General features: G+C 42.7%; 1 protein-coding gene across 1 annotated transcript in view; it reads right to left on the bottom strand.

Annotated features, from left to right (window-relative positions):
- The window catches only part of tmem9 (transmembrane protein 9), a 96115-nt gene that overhangs the window by 33348 nt on the left and 40423 nt on the right, over positions 1-22344 (bottom strand). Inside the window, exons 3-4 of the mRNA XM_072563416.1 lie at positions 9027-9135; positions 7033-7164 (exon numbers count right to left, since the gene is read on the bottom strand). Coding sequence (XP_072419517.1) covers positions 7033-7164; positions 9027-9135 — 241 coding nt within the window. The remainder of the gene's footprint in view (positions 1-7032; positions 7165-9026; positions 9136-22344) is intronic.

The following is a 22344-nucleotide window of genomic DNA, read 5'->3' as shown; positions in this document are numbered from 1 at the left end:
CACGTTGTAGCTTTTCATTAGACTTCTTCGTCCAGCCAATTTTACTTGAGTTTCAACCTTTCGTCAGGAGGAAGGTACACCTACAGTATTGTTAGAATCGGAGGATTTTGATCTAGTGACAATGAAGGAAAAGTAACAGTTTTAAATCAAGATGGAGGGGAACTTACAGGTTTGCTCCCATGCAACCACTGCCTTTGTTTTTCAAAACTGTGGAGCTTGTGCATTTCAAAAAAGCCATTGAAGAAGCCTAGGTGAGTTTTTGCACAAAATCTTGCAGATGGTACAGGCAGCTGCCACTGTTCATCGGCGTGGAGGAATTATACATTAAAAAGATGTTGGTTTGGGTGCCTGGCTGCTTTGTCCTGCTACTGGAGTATTGTTGGAACTGCACTAAAGCAGACAGTTGGAAATTATTTCATCACATTCTTTACTCGGGTCTTGTGGCTAGGGTTTTAGGAGTCAAGAAGAGAGAGTTACTTGCTCCAGAAATTCTAGTCTCGGACCTGCTTTTGTAGGCACTGAATCTATATGGCTTTTCTAGTTCAGTTTCTGGTCAGTAGGACCCCCAGGATGTAATGCCATTGAAGCTCATGGAGCTAAGTTAGAATCACTTCTGTTTGAGAAGGCACTGTGTTGTGTATGTTACTTGCATCAAGAGCTTAGCTGATGCAAACGCTGGACCAATTAGATTGCACAGAAAATGTTTTTAAACGCTCGAGTTCAGACACTAAACCCATTCACAAAAGTCTGTCTATACACTTTTAATGTAAAGAGCAAAACATTATTTAAATACAGGTCGTTCTGCTATAACGTACATTTCGTCAATACGAATTGGCTGTAATGCAACTGATGAATTGGTGATGCCGTTTGTAAAGGGCGAAAGCTTAAAACATGTGTTGGCTGTTTCGTGATTACATTGCCAACACTTTAAGCACGGTTTATAAAGCATGACTTTTCTATAATGCAGAGTTGCACAATAACACAACCATTGCGTTTTGGAAGAACTGACTGTATGAAAACATGAACTACATTTCTCCAAGCAAAAAAGAAATCTGAAAAAATTTCACGAAAAACCCCAGAAAAGCATTCAAATTCACAATATTACCTTTGCCTCAAACATTCTTACAACACCAAATACTCCAGTGAAGGGATATCGCTATCTCCACACCAAACCCTCCTACTCAGCTGGCACAGCTTCAACTGGCTTCCTTCCTGTAAATTTCTGTACTTCTACTTCATAGTTTTGCCTTCAGCTGCAAGCTCTCCCCGAATCAGCTAAAACTAACTGCAAACTAAGCTCACCATTACATTAACTTTAGAGAAAACTCAGTTTTTTTTCCCTATTGGTTGACTGACATATAGGTTTTGTCTCTCACTCAGTGTCCCCACATCCTGTCAATCTGGAACAGCACACTTTTTCTAGGTTGTTAAAAATAAATCAGCTACTAATTACTGTCTCTTCATTTCAAGGATTGTAATACCTCATTAAAAACGCACGGAAACAAAATACTTCCAGAATTCTCAAAGCCACTCACGAAAACTCTAAAGCAAAACTCTAACTATGACCTTCACTACCAAACGTACAAAATACAAAATGCACGTTAAGCTTCATAAAATCACAGAACCCTTACAGTGTGGAGGCAGGCTATTAAGTCCATAGAATCCACACCAACCCTCTGAACAGCATCCTACCCAGACGCACTTCCCTATCCCTACAACGCTGTTAACCCACTTAGCCTGCACATTGCTTGACACTATGGGCACTTTTGCATGGCCAATCCATCTAACCTGCACATCACTGAACTGGAAACCAGAACACCTGCAGGAAACCCACGCAGACATAGGAAGAATGCATAAACCCCACACAGACAATCACTAGAGGGTAGAAATGAAGTTGAGGCAGGAGTGCTAAACACTGAACCACTGATTTAACTTATAAAAGTGGTACAAAGTCCTAACATTTGCCATTTATCAGCCCAAACGTGGAAGCTGTCCAGAACTTGCTGCATATGAATAAAGGCTTCACTGTATCTGAGGAACTACAAATGTGGATGGAAGTGCTGATCAGATGGGGCAATGTGCTGAAAGGTGGGAGATGGAATTTAATTAAGTGTGAGGTGCTGCATTTTGGGAAAGCAAATCTTAGCGGGACTTATACACTTAATGGTAAGGTCCTAGGGAACGTTGCTGAACAAAGATACCTTGGAGTGCAGGTTCATAGCTCCTTGAAAGTGGAGTCGCAGGTAGATAGTGAAGGCGGCATTTGGTATGCTTTCCTTTATTGGTCAGAGTATTGAGTACAGGAGTTGGGAGATCACGTTGAGAGTGTAGAGGGCATTGGTTAGGCCACTGTTGGAATATTGTGTACAATTATATCCTTCCTATCGGAAGGGTGTACTGAAGCTTGAAAGGGTTCAGAAAAGATTTACAAGGATGTTGCCAAGGTTGGAGAATTTGAGCTATAGAGAGGGACTGTTTTCCCTGGAGCATAGGAGGCTGAGGGGGTGACCTTCTCGAGGTTTATAAAATCATAAATACAGTTTTTTTCCCTGTGGTGGAGGAGTCCAGAACTAGAGGGCATAGGTTTAGGGTGAGAAGGGAAAGATATAAAAAAGACGCAAGGGGAAATGTTTTCATGCAGAGGGTGGTACATGTATGGAATGGGCTGCCAGAGGAAGTGGTGGAGGCTAGTATAATGGCAACATTTAAAAGGCATCTGGATGGGTATAGGAATAGGAAGGGTTTGATGGGATATGGGCCAGGTGGGACTAGATTGGGTTGGGATATCTGGTCGGCACGGACGGGTTGGACTAAAGGGTCTGTTTCCATGCTGTACATCTCTATGACGCTAAATTGTGCGTTTGGCTGGGGGTGGGGTGGGGTGGAGTGGAGGAGGAGGAGAGATGGTCACGGATGAAACAACTGAAAACGTTGGGCCTTGGACACTGCTTGAGGAACTCTTGCAGAAAGAGATGTCCCAGGATTAAAGATGAATAATCTCCAACAACTATCTTCCTTTGCTGCAAGCACGACTCCAACCACTGGAGAGTTTTCCCCCTGATTTGCTCGGATTCCAGCTCCATGATGCCACACTCAGAAAAATGCTTTCTTGATGTCAAGGGCAAGCGTTCTCACCTAATCTCTGGAATTCAGCTCTTTCGCCTACATTTGGAAGATGTTTTAATGAGGTCAGGGGCTGAGTGATCCTGGCAGAACCCAAACTGAAGGTCAATGAGGTTATTAAGGAGAAAGCAGCACTTGGCAGCACAGTTAAAAACCCATTCCCTCACTTTGCAAAGCTAGACCAGTAGGAACTAATTGACTAAGTTGGATTTTCCCTCCTTACTGTGGACAGGACATACTTGGGCAATTTTGCACATTGCTAGGTAGATCCCAGTGTTGTAGATGCACTGAAATAGTTTCGTGCAGCTAATCCTTTTTATATGGTACTGCTGCCGAATGTAGTCCGGCTCATAGCTTCTGAGGTATCCAGTGCCTTCAGCTAATTTTTTTACATCAAATCAAATGAATCAAATTGGTTAAAGAGTGACATTGGTAATGCTGGGGATCATCCATTCAGCACCTCTGGATGAAGATGGTTGCAAATGCTTCACCCTTGGTTTTTTTCTGTAGTGAAGTGCTCTGCCCCCCATATTATGAATGTGGATCGTTATGGGGCATCCTGCTCCTGTTAGTGGTTTAACTTTCCAATACCATTCACAGCTGGATATCATCAGACTGCAGAGTTTATACTGATCCATTTATTATGGGATCATTTACTCCTGTCTATTGCATACTGCTTCTGCTGTGAGACATGCTAGTGGTTCTGTGTTGTGGCTTTACCAGATGGTCACTTCAATTTCAGGTATGTTCAGTGCTGTTCTTGGCGATCTTCACTCAACTAGGGCTGATCACCTGGCTTGATGGTAGGGGTAGAGGATGTGCCAAGCTGTGAGATTACAGATGGTTGGAGAACACAGTCCTGCTGCTGCTCATGACCCACAGGGCATCATGGATATTTTCTGGAATTGCTAGATCTGTTCAAAACCTGTTCCATTTAGCACAGTGGCAATGTCACACAACATGATGGAGGGAATCCTCAATGGAAGGAGGGCACTTCATCTTCACAAGTACTGTGTTTTTGCAAACGGTGACAGTGATATGCCACTGGACTGGTTAGTAATCCACAGTGCCAGATTAATGCCCTGGGGACAAGCTATCAAATCCTACCATAGTAGTGGTGGAACATTAAATTTAGTTACTAAATCAGAAACATAAAACTGGCTTCAGTGATGGTGAGTCTTTTTGGGAAGGAAATCTGTCTCTCTTACCTGATCTGGTTTGATGTGATTCCAAACCCACAGTACGTGGTTGACTCTTCACTGTCCTCCAAAAGGTCTAGTAAGTCACTCAGTTCATGGGCAATTAGGGATGCACAACAAATTCTAGCCTTGCAGTGACACCCACATCACAGAAAAAAAATGTAAAAACTCCTCCTCGTACCGTCATGGGCAGATACATCTCGGACAGGTAGATTGGGGAGGATGAGGTCAAACATATTTTTCCTTCTTGTTGGTGTCTTCACCATGAGCTGACCCAGTCTAGTATTTATGTCCTTTTGGACTCGACTAATTTGGTGGTTAGTGATACTGCTGAGCAATTCTTGGGGAAGGGCATTGAAGTCCCCCCAGACAGAGTGCATTCTATACCCTTGCCATACTCAAATGCTTTTTTTCCCAAATTGGTGTTTAACATAGAGGAGCTAAAAATGTGTTGCTGGAAAAGCGCAGCAGGTCAGGCAGCATCCAAGGATCGATTCTCCTGATCCTTGGATGCTGCCTGACCTGCTGCGCTTATTTTCAGCTCTGATCTCCAGCATCTGCAGTCCTCACTTTCTCCTCATTTAACATAGAGTATGGATTCACCTGCTGAGGGGTCTGGGAGGTAGGCATCAGAAAGGAGGCTTCCCTGCCAATATTTGAACCAATGTTCATGGGGTCCAGAGTCAATGCTGAGGACTCCCAGGACAACCCTCTCCTGACTGTATACCACCGTGCCACCACTTCTGCTGAATCTGTCTTGTGGGTGAGGCAACACATAAGCAGGGATTATGATGGTGGTGCCTGTGACATAGCCTGCAAGGTAAAATTCTGTGATGACAATTATATCAGACTCTTCCTCAAAATCAGTGTATCAGCTCTCCCAATTCTGGTACAAGCCCTTAGATGTTAATAAGTAGGTCACTGCAAATTGACAGGGCTGGGTTTGTCATTGTCGAGTGGCAGTGCTAGTGCCAGGTGTTCTGCACAGTTCCATTCCTTTTCATAGACTTCTTAGCAGTTTGATACAACTGAGTGGCTTGCTCAGCCATTTAAGAGTAAACACTTGGAGGTGAATCTGGAAACACAAATGTCAGACCAGATAAGGATGTCAGATGTCTTTCGCTGAAGGACTTTAATGACTCCAACAATGCCAATGATACCTCATAAGCATTCCAGTTCACTTCACCACCAGATGAAGAAACTGGAATGCACAACAAGGTCAGGATGGCATATGACCTGCGGGGAAACCTGCAGGAGGTGGTATTCCTTTGACATTGCTGATCTCAGCTTTCTTAGTGGCAGGGGTGAGTGGGATTCTTTTTCTTTCCTCACTACTATTGGATGTTTTCGAGCAACATTTCTAGTGGAAAGTCAATAACGTGACCTAATCTTTACCATCGAGTAATCCATGCTTCTGCCAGTTGTATTGCAAATAACATCATATCACGTCTTTCCCTTATTTCCTTACGGATTCTGACGACTGGGAAGTGATTAGCCCTGCAAAATACTTTTCTACTGTGATCATGCTCAGGGACTTGGTAAAGTAATCTCAAATTCTATGAAAAGCAAATCTGTACTTTCTAGAAGGATCTACCAGACAAGGAGTGTAAACATATCTGATTTGTTATTCTCAGCCTGGAGGCACTGTGACTATTAACAATTCTGTAACTGCTTATCTAGTCAATTGAGTACAAGCCATGAATCAAACATGAGGTCTATTTAGATTCTACAGTACATTACTCAAGAAGCTAATCAAGTCGTATACAGATTTTCAAATCAACAAGCCAAACCTAAAGCCCACAGCAGTATATCAAGACTTTTGAAAGATATCGTAATATATTCTCTTCTTTAGACTTCAAACCTCAGAAGCTGCCCGAGATAGTGAAGCATAACATTACATTGCAAAGTACAGTACTGAGTAACGACCATTACATTGGAGAGTGATGTATTGAGCAATTAATGATGACATTTCAACAGAGAGTGAGACAGCAATTAATGATAATGGTACATTGCAAAGCCAATGTGAGCACATTCATATCCAGAGTGTAATCTCTGGAGATTAGTTCTAGCTGTATTCTCAGTGTGATGTCTGTACACTCTCAAATCCCTTTCCAAGTATCTCTTCTCCTATTCAATTCCTTTCATTTTTACTTATAATGTGCAAGTACTTGGTTACTACAATGCTTTTTTTTTGCGACATGGCCAGACAAGTGGATTGTTGATCTATTAAGTGATTATCAATAAAACTTAGGAACAAAGATTTCCAAAACGCTGATAGCTCTGGACAGAGCTCATCCAACCCACATTGTTAGAATATACCTCTCATGAGCAGCCAGCTTTTGGTTTGGTACTTTAAGCCAAGACATGTTTGATATGAATTTTTGCACACCTTCTTAAGTAGAATTCCTATTTATTGAAGGAACATTGAATAATAAACATGATCATAAGCAGTGTCATCATCTGTAACAGTTTGAAAAGCAGTGGGAAACAACGAAGAATAACATGAAAAAGAACTAAAAGAAGAAAATCTCATTCTATGTTAAAAAGTTCATTAACCGGTATTAAATGCAGAGTATAAAATTAACCTGTGTTCACAAATTAAACTCCATATAAAGAGTTCTCACATTTGGAACTGATCAATCACGTAAAGGTGAATGATTCGCAGGCTTATTGTAAAAATCCACCTGGAATTATAATTCACTTTCCATACCTCAGTGTCTTCCTCATTGTGCAGAGGTTGAATATATGAATCCGGTTTTCGGATAAGTGGATCCACTATCATCAGGAATGCCATATACACCAGTAGAGCTCCAACAACAGTAAGGTAAATGATGATTGTTACCTGTCAAATCAAGATTTACAAAGAATAAATGAATCTTCAGTTTTTCATAATCAACAACTCCATATTTGCTTTTGTTTCCATTACATCTTATGATACAAATTGATTTCTTTAAATAACAAATATTACACAATATTTTCAGCATTAGTTTCCATTTTGTTGGCCGTGTGACCACTCTGGACCTTTCATAAACAAAAACAATCTTCAGAATGAAGATGGTAGTGTTTTGGAGTACTATTCGTCTGTATCAGATATGGTTGACTGTATATATGATTCCCAATACTAATGAACTGGGTGTGACCAAGCTGCAATGGCTGAGTTAGCTTAAATTCTTTCTTCCCATTTTCACTAACCAAACCAAAACCAGGGCTGGCGCAGTGGTTAGCATTGTTGCTTCACAGCACCAGGTACTCCGCTTCGGGTGACTGTCTGTATGGAGTGTGCACAAAACCCTTGTGACTGCATGGGTTTCCTCCGGGTACTCTGGTTTCTTAGACAGTCCAAAGATGTGCAGGTTGGGTGGATTAGCCATGGGAAATGCAGGGTAACAGGACTAGGATAGGATGGGGAGTTGGGTCAGAGTGGATGCTCTTCGGATGGTTGGTGTGGACTTGTTGGGCCGAACGACTTGCTATCAGACAGTAAGGACCCTATGATGATTCTATGAAGGACTGCTACAGAATTCGGAGACTATTATTCTTCAAACTAAGAACTGCCAAATTAAACCGTAAGGAGAATCAGGATTTTTTTTTAATCTAGCAAGTTATGATGAGCTGAAACATGTTGCCCAAAAATGTTAAAGTATATTTTTCAATTCAGAGTAGTAGAGTCATATAGATATACAGCATGGAAATAGACCCTTCTGTCCAACTCGTTCATGCTGACCTTCATCTTAACCTATACAAACTATTTGCCAGCACTTGGCCCATATCCCTCTAAACCCTTCCTATACATATACCCATCCAGATGCCTTTTAAATGTTGCAATTGTACCAGTCTCTGCCACTTCCTCTGTCAGCTCATTCCATGCATGCACCACCCTCTGCATGAAAAATTGCCCCTTTCGTCCCTTTTATATCGTTCTGTTCTCATCCTAAACCTATGCCCGTTAGTTCTGAACCCCCCACCCAGGTAAAAGACCTTGTCTATTTATCCTATCTATGCCCCTCATAATGTTGTAAACCTCTATAAGGTCAGCCCTCAGCCTCTGATGCTTCAGGGAAACCAGCCCCAGCCTGTTCAGCCTCTCCCTATAGCTCAAATCCTCCTACCCTGGCAACATCCTCGAAAATCTTTTCTGAACCCTTTCAAGTTTCACAACATCCTTCCAAAAGGAAGGAGACCAGAGTTGCATGCAATATTCCAAAGTGGCCTAACCAATGCCCTATACAGCCGCAACATGACCTCCCAACTCTGAAACTCAATACTCTGATCAATAAAGGAAAGCATACTAAACACCTCCTTCACTATCCTATCTACCTGCAACTCCACTTTCAAGGAACTATGAACCTGCACTCCAAGGTCTCTTTGTTCAGCAACACTCCCTAGGACCTTACCATTAAGTGTATAAGTTCTGTTCTGATTTGCTTTTCCAAAATGCAGCAACTCACATTTATCTAAACTGAACTCCATCTGCCATTCCTCAGCCTATCAATTGGTAGCATGGATAGAATAGGCCAAATTCCCTCTCTCTATGATGTACAATTCTAAGCATGAAATAAATCCAAAGCGGTGTTTACAAATCAACTGCAGGACACCACTAAACGGGTCATTTAGATGAACAACCTCGGTAATAGCGCTTCATCATGGGGCTTGGAGTTGGGGAAGCTGAATTAATCAGAGGTAATGAAGAAGGTTTATTTGTACCTTGATCGTAGTGGTGCTTCTTTCTTCATATTTACACTCACACAGCAAACAGTAAGCCTCCACATCCCTGCCCGGCACTGGCATAGGCTCCACAACATGTAGGCAGTTACTGAAAATACAAAACAGCCCCTTACTGAATGAACAGGACTTTCAAAAAATGTACAACTTTTAACACTTATTTGGTTTTTACAACCTTTCTTTCAACTGCAGCAGCAGTTCTTTTCTCAAGTGGAAATATTTTCGACTGTGACACAACCTAAACATAATTGGGCACTTTGGAATGCTTACGAACATTTCAGTAATGTTTAAATCATGAGCGTACTTCTGCTACTAGGGGTTGCAGGAGTTTTGGGATTGGGATAGAGTAAAGGAATAAAATTACAATGTATCCATCACTATCGTTCAAAACATATCTAGATGCAAATGAGACATGTAATAAACTGATGAATAAACAGAAAAACTCTGATTTTTCAAAAGCAGGCAGTGGCTGTCGTCTCCGGTGTCGATCTTCCTCTGTTTGTAGATCTCCCTGGGTCGTCTTTGGTCTTCTGCTATAAAGATGTTTCATATGAAAAAGCTACCTTTGACAGACCGTGGTGAAGAACAGTCTTACAATAGCAGTCGGTACTCTTTCTGGCCAACTGTCCAAAATACCTGCATTTTTTACATCCCAAACATCAGATCCACTCATTGGTTCAATGTTGCCAAACAGAAAAATTCAAATTTGATTAGGTTTTAGTACCTTTGGTTAAATTCAAACTGCTGTGAAAACAACTCAGGTATCTAGGTTACTGCCAAATGTTACATCGTCCAATTTTCCAGCACACTCTATGACAGCTAAATCAGTCATCAGTTGCTAGCTTCACTCTCTCTTAAAGATACAGTACACGTCTTCAACTTCATAACAGCCTCCCCCAATGGAAAAAAAATGAACCATCATAATGAAAAGATGTTTTTTTTTCCTAATTCTTAACCCTATTACTATGAAATACATAGGACATTGATCTAAGTTCATATTAACTTGCGCACAGACACAGTATCTGTTCAATTTTATCTATACTTTATCCATTAAATCCACAATAACGCATCTGCTATCACATTCTTATGACTCACAACATGTACGATTTGTAAATTCTTTAACATAAGACTCCAACAAAATCTCATTCATGTCTTTAAATCGTTCCAAGAATGTAAGAGGATTGTGATCCATGTACACAACTGTCTCAGACACATTTTCATGTTCATGTCATGTACAATGTTGTAAGGCCAGTACCAAAATCAATAATTCCTTTTTGACTGTACAGTATTTTCTCTTTGAAAAGTTACTTTGAAAGGTAACCAACTGGCAGTTCAATTCCACCACCATCTTCCTGTAGTAGTACAGTTCCAAATCCTATGTTGCGAGCATCGATTGCAACTTTGAAGGGTTTCAAAAGGTTTGTTGTGGCTAAAACTGGTGCGGTGGTTAACACTGTTCCTAAATTGTCAAATGCCTCCTGGCATTGTTTGGTCCACTGAAAGTTTGTGTTCTTCTTCAGCAAATCAATTGGCGGTGCCACTGTGCTGCTGCAGTTTCGGGACAAACCTCTGGTAGAATCCACCTAGATCCAAAAATCGAAGCGCCTCTTTCTTAGAGGTTGGTCATGGAAATTCCTCCATGGCCTTCTCTTTGCGTGCCTTGGGGTCAACCTTCCATGTCCAATGGTGAAAGTGAGGTCTGCAGATGGTGGAGATTAGAGTCGAGAGTGTGGTGCTCGAAAGGCACAGCAGGTCAGGCTGCATCCAAGCAGGAGAATCGTCGCTTCGGGCAAAAGCCCCCAACAGAGTTTGTTAACCCAGCCACAAATCTGTTCGTGAGTCTTTGGAATGTGGGTGGTGCATTCTTATTCCAAAGGGTATCACTTTGAATTGATATAGCCCAGTTGGGGTTACAAATTCAGAAATTTCTTTCGCTTTCTCCAAAATAGGTACCTGCCAATAGCCACACAGCAAGTCCTATTTTGTGATGTAACTGGCTTGTCCAACTTTCTCTATACAGTCCTCCGATCTCAGTATTGGATAGGAGTCTGACTTTGTTACGGCCTTGACCTTCCAATAGTCCACACAAAATTGTTGACTCCTGTCAGGTTGGGAACTAACACGACCAGTGAACTCCACTCACTCGGACTCCGATCAATGATATCGTCGTTGAGCATCACATCCACTTCCTTCTGGACCTGTGTGGCTTTGAAAGGATTCAGCCTGTCAGGGTGTTGTTTATCGAAAAGCATTCCTGACGTCTACCTCCTGCACAATACTATTAGTAACCCCCCCCGCCCCCCAATCTTATTCCTGCATATGTCCTAATACTGCTGCAACGAACCTTTCAACTGTGTTCTTTGCTCCTGACACAGATAGTTCACTAACCTATCCCACTCAAGGATTTCCTCACTGTTTGATGTATTTGAGGCATATTAAGCTTCACAACATCTGGATTTGATTCCTCACTCTGCAGGGCAGTAACTACGACCTGATTCTCCAGTTCCTTCTCTCTATTGTAACATGGTTTCAACATATTCACATGACATACACGATACAGCTTTTTCCCCAATCTGGCATCTTTACTAGATAGTTTACTTGACTCAACTTTTTCTCAATTTGATAGGGACCACTAAACTTGGCTTTGATCTCCTAGGATTGGTAACAATACTAATGTGTCATTCCTGCGAGAAAATGTCTGAATTTCAGTTTCTAATCTGCCATCTGCTTTATTCTATGCTGTGCCCTCTTCAGGTGCTGTTTAGCTAACTCACCTATCCAATTTAATCTCTCCTTCACCTCCGATATATAATCCAAGTGTGAGATCACCAACTTTGGTCTGTGTCAATTTCCTTTTAACTGATTTCAAAGGGCTTCTATGTCTAAATATTAACCCAAAGGGAGTAAACGGAGTAGATTTGTTTGGAGCATCTCTAATGGTAAACAACACAATCATTCAGGTAATTCTGACAATATGTTCTTAACATGGTCTTCAGAGTGTGATACCACCTTTGTCAAGTGCCATGGGATTCAGGATGATACGTACTGGATTTAAAGTGCTGTATGCCTAAGCTATCCATAACTTGCTTAAATAGCCTAGCAGGAAAATTAGACCCTTGGTCTGATTGAATCTCTCTGTGTAGCTCATACCATGTGAAGAAAGTTACCAACTCCTCTACCACCCTTTTTGCCTTTAATACTCTGTAATGGAGTTGCCTCCAGAAATCTGGTAGACACATCCATTATAGTTAGCAAATACTGGTTCCCACTTTTAGTTTTTGGGAGGGGACCTATCAATCATAACGCACATGAAAGGTTCTTCGAATGCGGGAATTGGCAAAGGTGCTGGTTTTATTACTGCCTGTGGCTTACTTACCATTTGGCATGACGACATGTATGGCAAAAGTTAACTACATCCTTGAGCATTCCAGGCCAATAGAAATGCTTTTGTGCCTTAGTCTGAGTCTTCTGTACACGTAGCTGACCTCCTACAGGTAGTTTGTGTGCTAGCCATAACACTTCCTGTCTTTATGCCACTGGCAACACAATCTGGTCCACTCCCGCCCATTTCTCCTCTGCACTAACCTGCCGTGGTCTCCATTTTCGTCTTAGGATTCTAGCTTTAAGATAATAACCCTCAGGAATATTCTCTGCTTCCTTTTCTGCGTATGCATCAACATATGTATCTTTATTGCTTCGTCTTTCTGTTCTAAGTCCTTTATCCTTTCAGGACTAAACACTTCTGCCCGACCCTCTGCGTGTTCAGGTTTTCCCTGCACCATTACGTCAAACAGGGTGTCCTCAACTCCTTAATTTTTCTCTTTAGTTTTTGCTTCGTGCTGTGACTGATGACAGTGGGATCTTGTTACTACAGAGATGGGGAAAATTCCAGAGTATTTTTCTTTTAACTCCTCAGTGCCTGGTTTTCCATGGACTTCTCCACAACAATGGGTCGCACTCCCACCTTGTATTCCTGGAACTGACACTCTGTCAATCATGCCTACTGTTACTTCCCCAGCCTTGAGTTGGCACTCCAACCTGATTTTACACAGGGGAATTCTAAATTTCTGTCCATCTATATCAAATTACCACACTCTCGGGAAACAGATCAGAAAGAGTGCAAATATGTTCATCTCTTAGTATTACAGATTGGTCAGATCCAGTATCTCTAAAAATTATAACTTCTTTCCCTTCTCCCCCTGTTCTTTCCGAGTAAACTTTACCCACAGAGGCGAATTCTTTATAGAGATCAGGCACTAACTCCACACCCAGCCCGTGCCTAGGCTGTGCACTCCCCTGCAGCTCCTTGGGTTTCCTTTATTACTTTCACTAATGCCACTGGCTTAGCTTCTTTTACCACATCTTTTCATACAGTGCCATTCTTTAACAACCAGCACTATGACTTTACTCGTCCCACTTTAACACAGTGGAAACTCCAGAGGCCTTTCACCTCCTTTCCACCCTCTTGGGATTCCTTTTTAACTTGTGCTAAACAATTACCAGTGTTCTCTACTCTCTGTTTCGTAGTGTAGGATCTCCCCTTCCCCCAATTTCTATCCCTCACAGGATGATGGAAGCTAAACTTTGCCTTATGCACCCATGCACATTCATCTCCATCTCTGCTGCTCTTCTCACTTCTTGAACTTTCTGTTCATCCACATGGATTCTTATCATCTCCGGAAGTGAGTTTTAAACTCTTCCAGCAGAATAATCTCTCTTAGAGCCTCATAGGTCTTATTTATTTTTAAGGATCACACTCATCTATCAAAATGACTATGTTTAATTCTTTCAAACTCAATATAAGTCTGACCTGGTTCCTTCTTTATGGTTCTGAACTGATGTCTATATACTTCTGGGTACCAATTCATAAGCTCTCAAAATAGCCTGTTTGACCTCTTCAAAATCTCTTGACCCCTCATCTGACAGTGTGGCAAATACCTCACTAGCTCTGCCTACCAGGTTAGTCTGAACTACCATTACCCACGAGTGCTTGGAGCACACCATCTCACTAGCTGTTTTTCAAATGAAATAAAGAAGGCTTCGACATCTTTCTCAAAGTGTGGCAGTATTTCAACAGTATACACCACAATCTTCTCTCTTCATCTCCATCCTGTTGACTTAGCTGACTAAGTCACAACTTCAAATTCAAACACTCTCTCCATTTCTCCTTTCCTCACTTTTCCCCTCTCCCTTTCTTCTCGCTTTCTTTGCTCAGCTAAGAACCTTTTCTCCTCTTTTTTGTTTTTCCTCTCTTTCTCCCGTCTTTCTCTTTCCCTCTCCCTTTCTTTTTCTTCATGTCTTTGTTCAGTCTCTCTTTTGCTTTCTTAGATTAGATTAGATTAGATTACTTACAGTGTGGAAACAGGCCCTTCGGCCCAACAAGTCCACACCGCCCCGCCGAAGCGCAACTCACCCATACCCCCTACATCTACCCCTTACCTAACACTACGGGCAATTTAGCATGTCACAGTCAGTCGCCTGAGGCGGGAATTGAACCCGGGTCTCTGGCGCTGTGAGGCAGCAGTGCTAACCACTGTGCCACCGTGCCGCCCACAAATTTCTCTCTCCCTTTATCTTCTAACTCCATTTTCCTCAATTGTCATTGAAGTTTTTCTAACACTACTGCACGTGTCTGTTTCTCTGACATAACTAAGTGTTTGAGTAACTCCCTCGAAACTTCGGCTTTACTTTTGTCCTTGGTGAAATCCAATTCTGACCTCTTTGCTTATTCTAAAAGTATGGCCTTCTTTCTAAACTTTCTTGGCAAATTTTGGAATCATTTTCAAACCACAGAACCTCTTTAGCAATCTTAAGAGCAGTTTCTCTCACTTTTAATTTAACCAACCACAAGTAGTCAAAGTTAAATTGTCTCACCTACATTTTATTTAAAGATCTAGGACATTAATCGGCAAGTGTTTAAATCTGTTGGGACCTTTCATACCCAAATCTGTATAGATCTGTCCAAATCTCAAACTGGATCTGTCTAAACCTGTCGAAGTCACGGACCCGAGCCCCCAGACTGTTACGACACGGTGGTAAACCCTTCTGCTAATTAACCCAAACACACACAAAAGCTCATCTTGCCTTGTAATCTGTTAAAGTATGAGTGACAGAGAACTACTTAAATTCCACTAAAGAAAAAAAAACAATTTTATTCTTTAACTCTAAAATGAACATTAAACATAACTATTTATAAATCTAAGCCTCCTTACTTTTAAAAGTTTGTTATCTACTTCCCACTCTATAATAATATACTGATCCAATAAAGCCCATACTAAATTTACAGCAACTCAATTTTCAAAAGCAGACAGTGGCTGTCGTCTCCGGTGTCGATCTCCCTGGGTCGTCGTCTGTCTTTTGCTGCAAAGATGTTTCCCATGAAAAAGGTACCTTTGACAGAGAGTGTGATGAAGAGCAGTCTTTCAATGACATTCGGTACGCTTTCTGGCTAACTGTCCAAAATGCCTGCTTCTTTTAGATACCCCAAACATTGGAATGACTCATTGGCTCAATGTTGTTAAAACAATAAAAATTAAATTCAATTGGGCTTTAGGATCTTGGGGCATAATTAAACTGATTGTTTTTTTTCACAGCAGTTCGAATTTAACCAAAGTATCTAGTTTACAGCCAAATGTTACATCTTTCAATATTCCAGCACTCTCTGTGACTGCTAGTCAGTCATATGCCAGATGCTTGCCAGCTTTCACTCTCTCAAAGACACAGTACACATCTTAGCTTCATAACATCTGGGAAATAGCATAATATCACATCTAACTTTCTAAGCAACTTTATTATTTAATCTGATGACTGGAGGATCAACTTTTGAACGCTCAATTTCTGATACATTCTTGAATTGGTCATTTTCCTTTCCACACTGTGAATCCAGTCCTCTCATGACTATTCCCCCATATTGTTTTAGCATACTAACATAATACTCTTGTTGACACTTTTGCCATGCGCCTAAAAACATGCAGGAGCAGAAGGGGGCCTTTCAGCCAATCAAGTCGATTCCACCATTCAACAAGATCATGGCTAACATGATAATCCTCAACTCCACTTGCCTGTATTTTTCCATATAACCCTCAAGACCCTTATTAAACATTTGTCTATTTCAGTCTTGAATAAATAAAGTCCTAGCCTCGATAACCCTCTGCAGTAAGGAATTCCACAGATTCATTACCTTCTTCTCATCCAAGTCATTATTGTGTACATTAATAATTGTGGCCCAGCACTGAACAGTGTGGCACACCACTAGTTACAGGTGAGCACCCTGAAAATCTTTATTTTTAAAAGATTCTGCTGGGTGAGAGTATCCAGACTAAAGGAAAAGTAGAAAGGCAATAATTTTCTGCATCAAAATCTCAGGACAAATATGACAGGCTCAGGTCCTGACAATGCAGGCAACCCAAAAATAAAGTACTAACATTAAAGTTGCTACAATGTGTACACCCAGCAACAGTGCCAGGAAATCAACAAAGAAAACCCTGGGAAATACAGAAACGTGATGATAGATTGACAGATTACAGTGGCCCAAGAGGTCTCAAATGCAGACCATCAAGGGTCAAAGCCCTTGCCCGATACCTTTGCACACTGTACAAGATCAAAACAGATCTGCACAACACAAGTCTTTTTTAGAACCAAACATTTAGACAATCAGAATGGAATTTAACACATCATGACATAATTGAAAGATGAAGGTTCTCAAGTTGAGCTCTTCTCAGACACATCAGTCTAAGGCCAGGCATATTCAACAAGTCACAAACTACTCTTGCATACCACCTAGTGGTTGCTAACAGCATTTACTGGAGCCAGTTACAACATAAGAAAAATAATGACAATTCTCTCAATTAACAATCGTTTTCTTGGACTTCAGAACAATCAATCAGATACAACTGAGTGGCACTTAATTGGGCATTTAAGAATGAATCACATTGCTGTGGGTCTGGAATCACATGCATGCCAGACCAGGTAAGGACACATCTGAAACTGATGTGCAGCCTGACTTGTTGATATGGACCCAAAGACGAACAGCATTATTAATACAGGAGCAGTTGCAATCAACTTTCTCATGATTAGTTTGTATAAAATTAAAATACACTGACTGGGCATTTTACAGTATGCTACCTGCTTCTCTTTAAATGATAGTCTAAACTTTACCGTGTTTTGGTACAATGTTTCCCACAGAAACTCCCCTTAGAGAGCCCTTTAAGATAGAGAACCACTTGCTTTCACTCGAGTTCAATGGGTTCCCAAGTGGCTCAGATGTGTGATCTACAATGATTAAGCACCACCCATCAGGTGGTCAGTCTAGCTCAATTGGCTGGATGGCTGGTTTGTGAAATGGTGAGATGTCAACAGTGTACATTCAATTCTCATCACCGGTTGAGGTTATGGTGAAGCACTCTCCTTCTCAACCTTTCCCCTTGCTTGAAAGCGTCCTTCCGGTTAAATGCCTCTCTCTTATGAGAGAGCAGCCCTGTTGTCCGGTAAGACCGTGGTGAAGCAAGTGTAAACATGTTGTTTGGAGGTTTGCATGTTCCTTTCAGAGATTTCAACATCACATCTGCTTGTTCACAATAAAGTCTCTCCATGTGAATAAATCTTCTTCATTTTATTCAGACACAAGCCATGGGGTCTTGGCAGATCGTCCACTAGTGCCCTCACAGAAGGCTTCAACATTCTCTAGTTTAATCTGTAATGCCAAAGATCCCCTGACTAAAACCTAGTTCCAGTCATCTAGCCTTAGTAATGGACACACATTTAGTCTGTCCAGTCACAGTCAGGAGAAGTAACAGACCAATGTAGTCAGGTGAACTTAACTGCCCCCACCTCCAAACTCATTTCACAAGGGTCTGACACTGGCAATAGGAGAGTTTCAAACTGATGAATCAAGATTACCTGGAAAACAAACATTAGTCTACTGTTTAAAGATATATACATACACGTTAAAATACAGCTTGCATTTCTATCTTAGGCAGACAGGCAGGAGGCTGGAAGAACACAGCAAGCCAGGCAGCATCAGGAGGTGGAGAAGTCAACATTTTGGGAGTAACCCGCATTTCCACCTTACCTTTCATGATCAAAAGATGTTCCAAAGTGTTTTGTAGCAGTTTTGATGTGCTGTTATTATCATAATGTGGGAGGAGATGTGGCTGCCAATTTAACACAACAAAAACTGTGATAGCAACCAGACAATCAGCTTTTGTAATTTTGACTGTGGGGATAAATATTGACCGGGATACTAATGATAACTTTCCTGTTCTTTACGTACTGTTGTGCCGTGGGATCTGATTTCCAACAGTACAGCTCTTCCTCAGTACTGCAAAAGATTCCAGTTCTGATTTTTGTGCTGGAGAGGGGCTTGAATCTATTCGAGGCCATTAAATGTAAACCTGCTCTGGATGGCTGTCCCAACAACACAGTGATTTAGCAAAAAGAGAAACAGAAGGGGACTTTAAGGAATGTGATTAAAACCTTGGCCAAGGGAATCAGTTTTAAGAAGGGCTTTAAAAGTCAGAGACAGAAGTACAGACAGAGTTTTGTGATGTTTTGTGGCTGTGTCACTTTCATTGAGTATCATGGATTTTCTCTCTCCATGGGACCTAGCATGTTTTCTTAGTGCAACTTGCCAGACTTGCCTCCTTAATTACCTATCTGGCCCTATGGTGCACCATGAGTCTAATTCTAGACTATTCTAATCATTTGCTGTACTTGGAACAACTCTGGATATCCCAAAATGGACCAGAAACCCCTGGTGTAGACACCATCTTTAAAAGGCCATTGTGCACCTGGACAAACTCTGTCATTCTTGGAGCTGCCCTGAACAGGTTTTAGATTTGCCTCAAACGTGGCAGACAAAGGACAATCAGAGCCATACAGAAATGAAACACACCCAAGGACCAACTCACCCGCATCAATAAGACATCTCAATCTGACCGAGACCCATTTGCCAGCATTTGGCCCATATCCCTCTAAATCCTTTCTTTTCATATATCTACCTTGGTATCTTTTAAATGTTGTAATTTCCACCTTTGTTGTTCCATATATGCACCACCCTGTGCGTGAAGACGTTAACTCTCAGGTCCTTTTTAAGTCTTTTCTCTCACTTTATACCTATGTCCCCTAGGTTTGGACTCCCCTACCCTAGGAAAAGGGCCTTAGCAATTCACCTTATCCATGTCCTTCATGATATTATAAACTTCTATAAGTCACCCCTCAGCGTCTGACACTCCAGCCTATTCAGCCTCACCTCATAGCTCAAACCCTCCAATCCTGGCAAAGTCCTTGTAAATCTTTTATGCACCCTCTAGTTTAACACTGTCCTTCCTGAAAAAGAGCAAACAGAACTGTATGCAGTATTCCAAAGGTGGCCTAACCAAAGACTTTGTCAAGCACAACATGACATCCCAACTCCTGCAGAGTCAAGAGTGCGGTGCTGGAAAAGCACAGCAGGTTAGGCAGCATCCGAGGAGCAGGAGAATCAACGTTTCAGGGATAAGCCCTTCATTAGGAATGAGGCTTGTGGGATAATGTGAGGGAGGGGAAATGAGGAAACGTTTGAAATCCACATTGATCCTGCCCTCCTGACCTGTCCATCACTTTTCCCATCTATCCGTTCCACCCTCCTCTCCGACCTATCACCCTTTTCCCTCACCATCATCCTATCACATTCTCAACTACCTTCCCCCCCCAACCCCACCTCCTCCCATTGATCTCTCACCCTCACAACCTGCAGTCCACTCCAACCCCAACCTCACCATCAAACCCTCAGACAAGGGGGTTGCAGTAGTAGTGTGGTGCACCAACCTTTACACCACTGAAGCCAGACGCCAACTCGCAGCCACCTCCTCCTACCGCACCCTCAATCAAGACCTCACCTGCCATCACCAAACCATCATCTCTCAGACCATCCACAACCTCATCACCTCTGGGGACCTCCTATCCACAGCCTCCAACCACACAGTACGTGAACCCCGCACCGCCCGTTTCTACCTCCTACCAAAAGATTCACAAACCTGACTTCCCCAGTCGACCCATGTCTCAGCCTGCTCCTGTCGCACCAAACTCATCTCTGCATACCTTGACACCATCCTGTCCCCCTTATCCAAAAACTCCCCACCTATGTGGGGACACCAGCCATGCCCTTCACCTCCTCCAAGATTTTCGTTTCCCTGGTTCCCAACACTTCATCTTCATCCAGTCCCTGTACACATTGATCATACACGACGAAGGGCTCCAAAGCCCTCAGTTTCTTGCTCTCACACCATCTCAACTGGTACCCTTCCACCGACACTCTCATCTGCCTGGCTGAATTGGTCCTCACCCTTAACAACTTCTCCATCCAATCCTCCCACTTCCTCCAATCCAAAGTGGTAGCCATGGGCACACATATGGGCCCCAGCTATGCCTGCCTCTTTGTCAGATATGTGGAACAGTTCATTTTCTGCTGTTACACCGGCACCACCCCACATTGATGACTGCATCTGCGCAACTTTGTGCTCCTGTGAGGAGGTTGAGTAGTACATCAACTTAATCAACACCTTTCACCCAGACCTCAAATTCACCTCAGACACCTCCCTCCCCTTCCTGGGCCACTCCACCTCTATCTCCAGCAACTGACTAACCACAACCATCTACTACAAACTCACCAACTCCTACAGCTATCTAGGCTACACCTTCTCCCATCCAACTGATGTAAAAATGCCATCCCTTATTCCCAATTCATCCACCTTGGCCGCATCCATTGCCAGGATGACCAGTTCCACCTTAGGGAATCTCAGATGGCCTCCTTCTTCCAAGATCACAATTTCCCTTCCCACATGGTTGACAATGCCTCCAGCACATCTCCCCCACTTCCTGCACCACCGCCCTTGAATCTCACCTCTTCCAACGCAACAAGGACAGAACTCCCCTGGGTCCTCACCTTCTACGCCACCAATCTCCGCATATATCGCATCATCCTCCGCCACTTCCACTATCTACAAACGGACCCCACCACCAGAGATATATTTCCCTCTCCACCCCTATCAGTGTTCTGGAGAGACCATTCCCTCAGCAATTCCCTCATCAGGTCTACGCCTCCCAAAAGCCCATACCCCACTCCCTGCACCTACCCCTGCCACCGCATAAAGTGCAAAACTTGTGCCCACACCATTCCCCTCACCTCCGTTCAAGGCCCCAAAGGATCCTTCCACATCTAACAGAAATTTACCTGTACCTCCACCAATGTCATCTACTGTATCCATTGCACCTGGTGTGGTCTCCTTTACATTGGAGAGACAGGACACCTACTTGCAGATCGTTTCAGAGAACATCTCTGGGACACCCACACCCACCAACCCCACCGCTCAGTGGCTGAACACTTCAAATCCCCCTCCCACTACATCAAGGACATGCAGGTCCTGGGCCGCCTCCATTACCAAACCCTTACCGTCCGACACCTCATAGTCCACCTTGGGACCCTGTAACCACGTAGGATCAATATGGATGTCAACAGTTTCCTTATTAGCCCTCCCCCCACATTATCCCAGTCCCAAGCCTCCAACTCAGCACTGCCCCCCTGACCTGTCCATCACCTTTCCCACCTATCCGCTCCAGCCTTCCCTCTGACCTATCACCTTCTCCCTCATCTTCACCTACCTATTGCATTCTCAGCCAACTTCTCCTCCCATTTATCTCTCAGCCCCTCAGCCCACAAGCCTCATCCCTGATGAAGGGCTTATGCCTGAAACATTGATTCTCCTGCTCTTTTGATGCTGCCTGACCTGCTGTGCTTTTCCAGCACCACACACTCAACTCTGACCTCCAGCATGTGCAGTTCTCACTTTCCACATCCCAACTCCTACACTCAATGTAATGACCAATGAAGGCAAAGCTGTCTACCTGCAACTTCACCTCCAAGGAAATATGCACCCACACCCAGGGCCCTACCATTAACTGTACAAGTACTACCCTGGCTTGCCTTACCAAAATGCAACACCACACAGTTAACTGAATTAAACTCAATCTGTTACTCCTCAGCCTACTGGCCCAACTGATCAAGACCCTGTTGGACTCTGAGATCATCATCTTCACTGTTCACTATACCATCTATTTTGGTGTCATCTGCAAACTTACGAACCATACCTCCTTTATTCACATCCAAATCACTTGTATGAAAGGCAAAAGTGATCCTTGTGGTCTCCACTCTGAAAAACATCCCTCCACCACCACCCTCTGTCTCCTACCTTCAAGTCAATTTTGTATCCAATTGGCTAGCTCAATTAATGACCAGAATTTGAATTTTCCTAGTTATCCAGCA

The sequence above is a fragment of the Chiloscyllium punctatum genome, chromosome 45, assembly GCF_047496795.1.
Source record: "Chiloscyllium punctatum isolate Juve2018m chromosome 45, sChiPun1.3, whole genome shotgun sequence".
Taxonomy (NCBI): Eukaryota; Metazoa; Chordata; class Chondrichthyes; order Orectolobiformes; family Hemiscylliidae; genus Chiloscyllium; species Chiloscyllium punctatum.
Note: the sequence above shows the minus strand (reverse complement) of the source record. Positions and strands in the feature narration are given on the sequence as shown.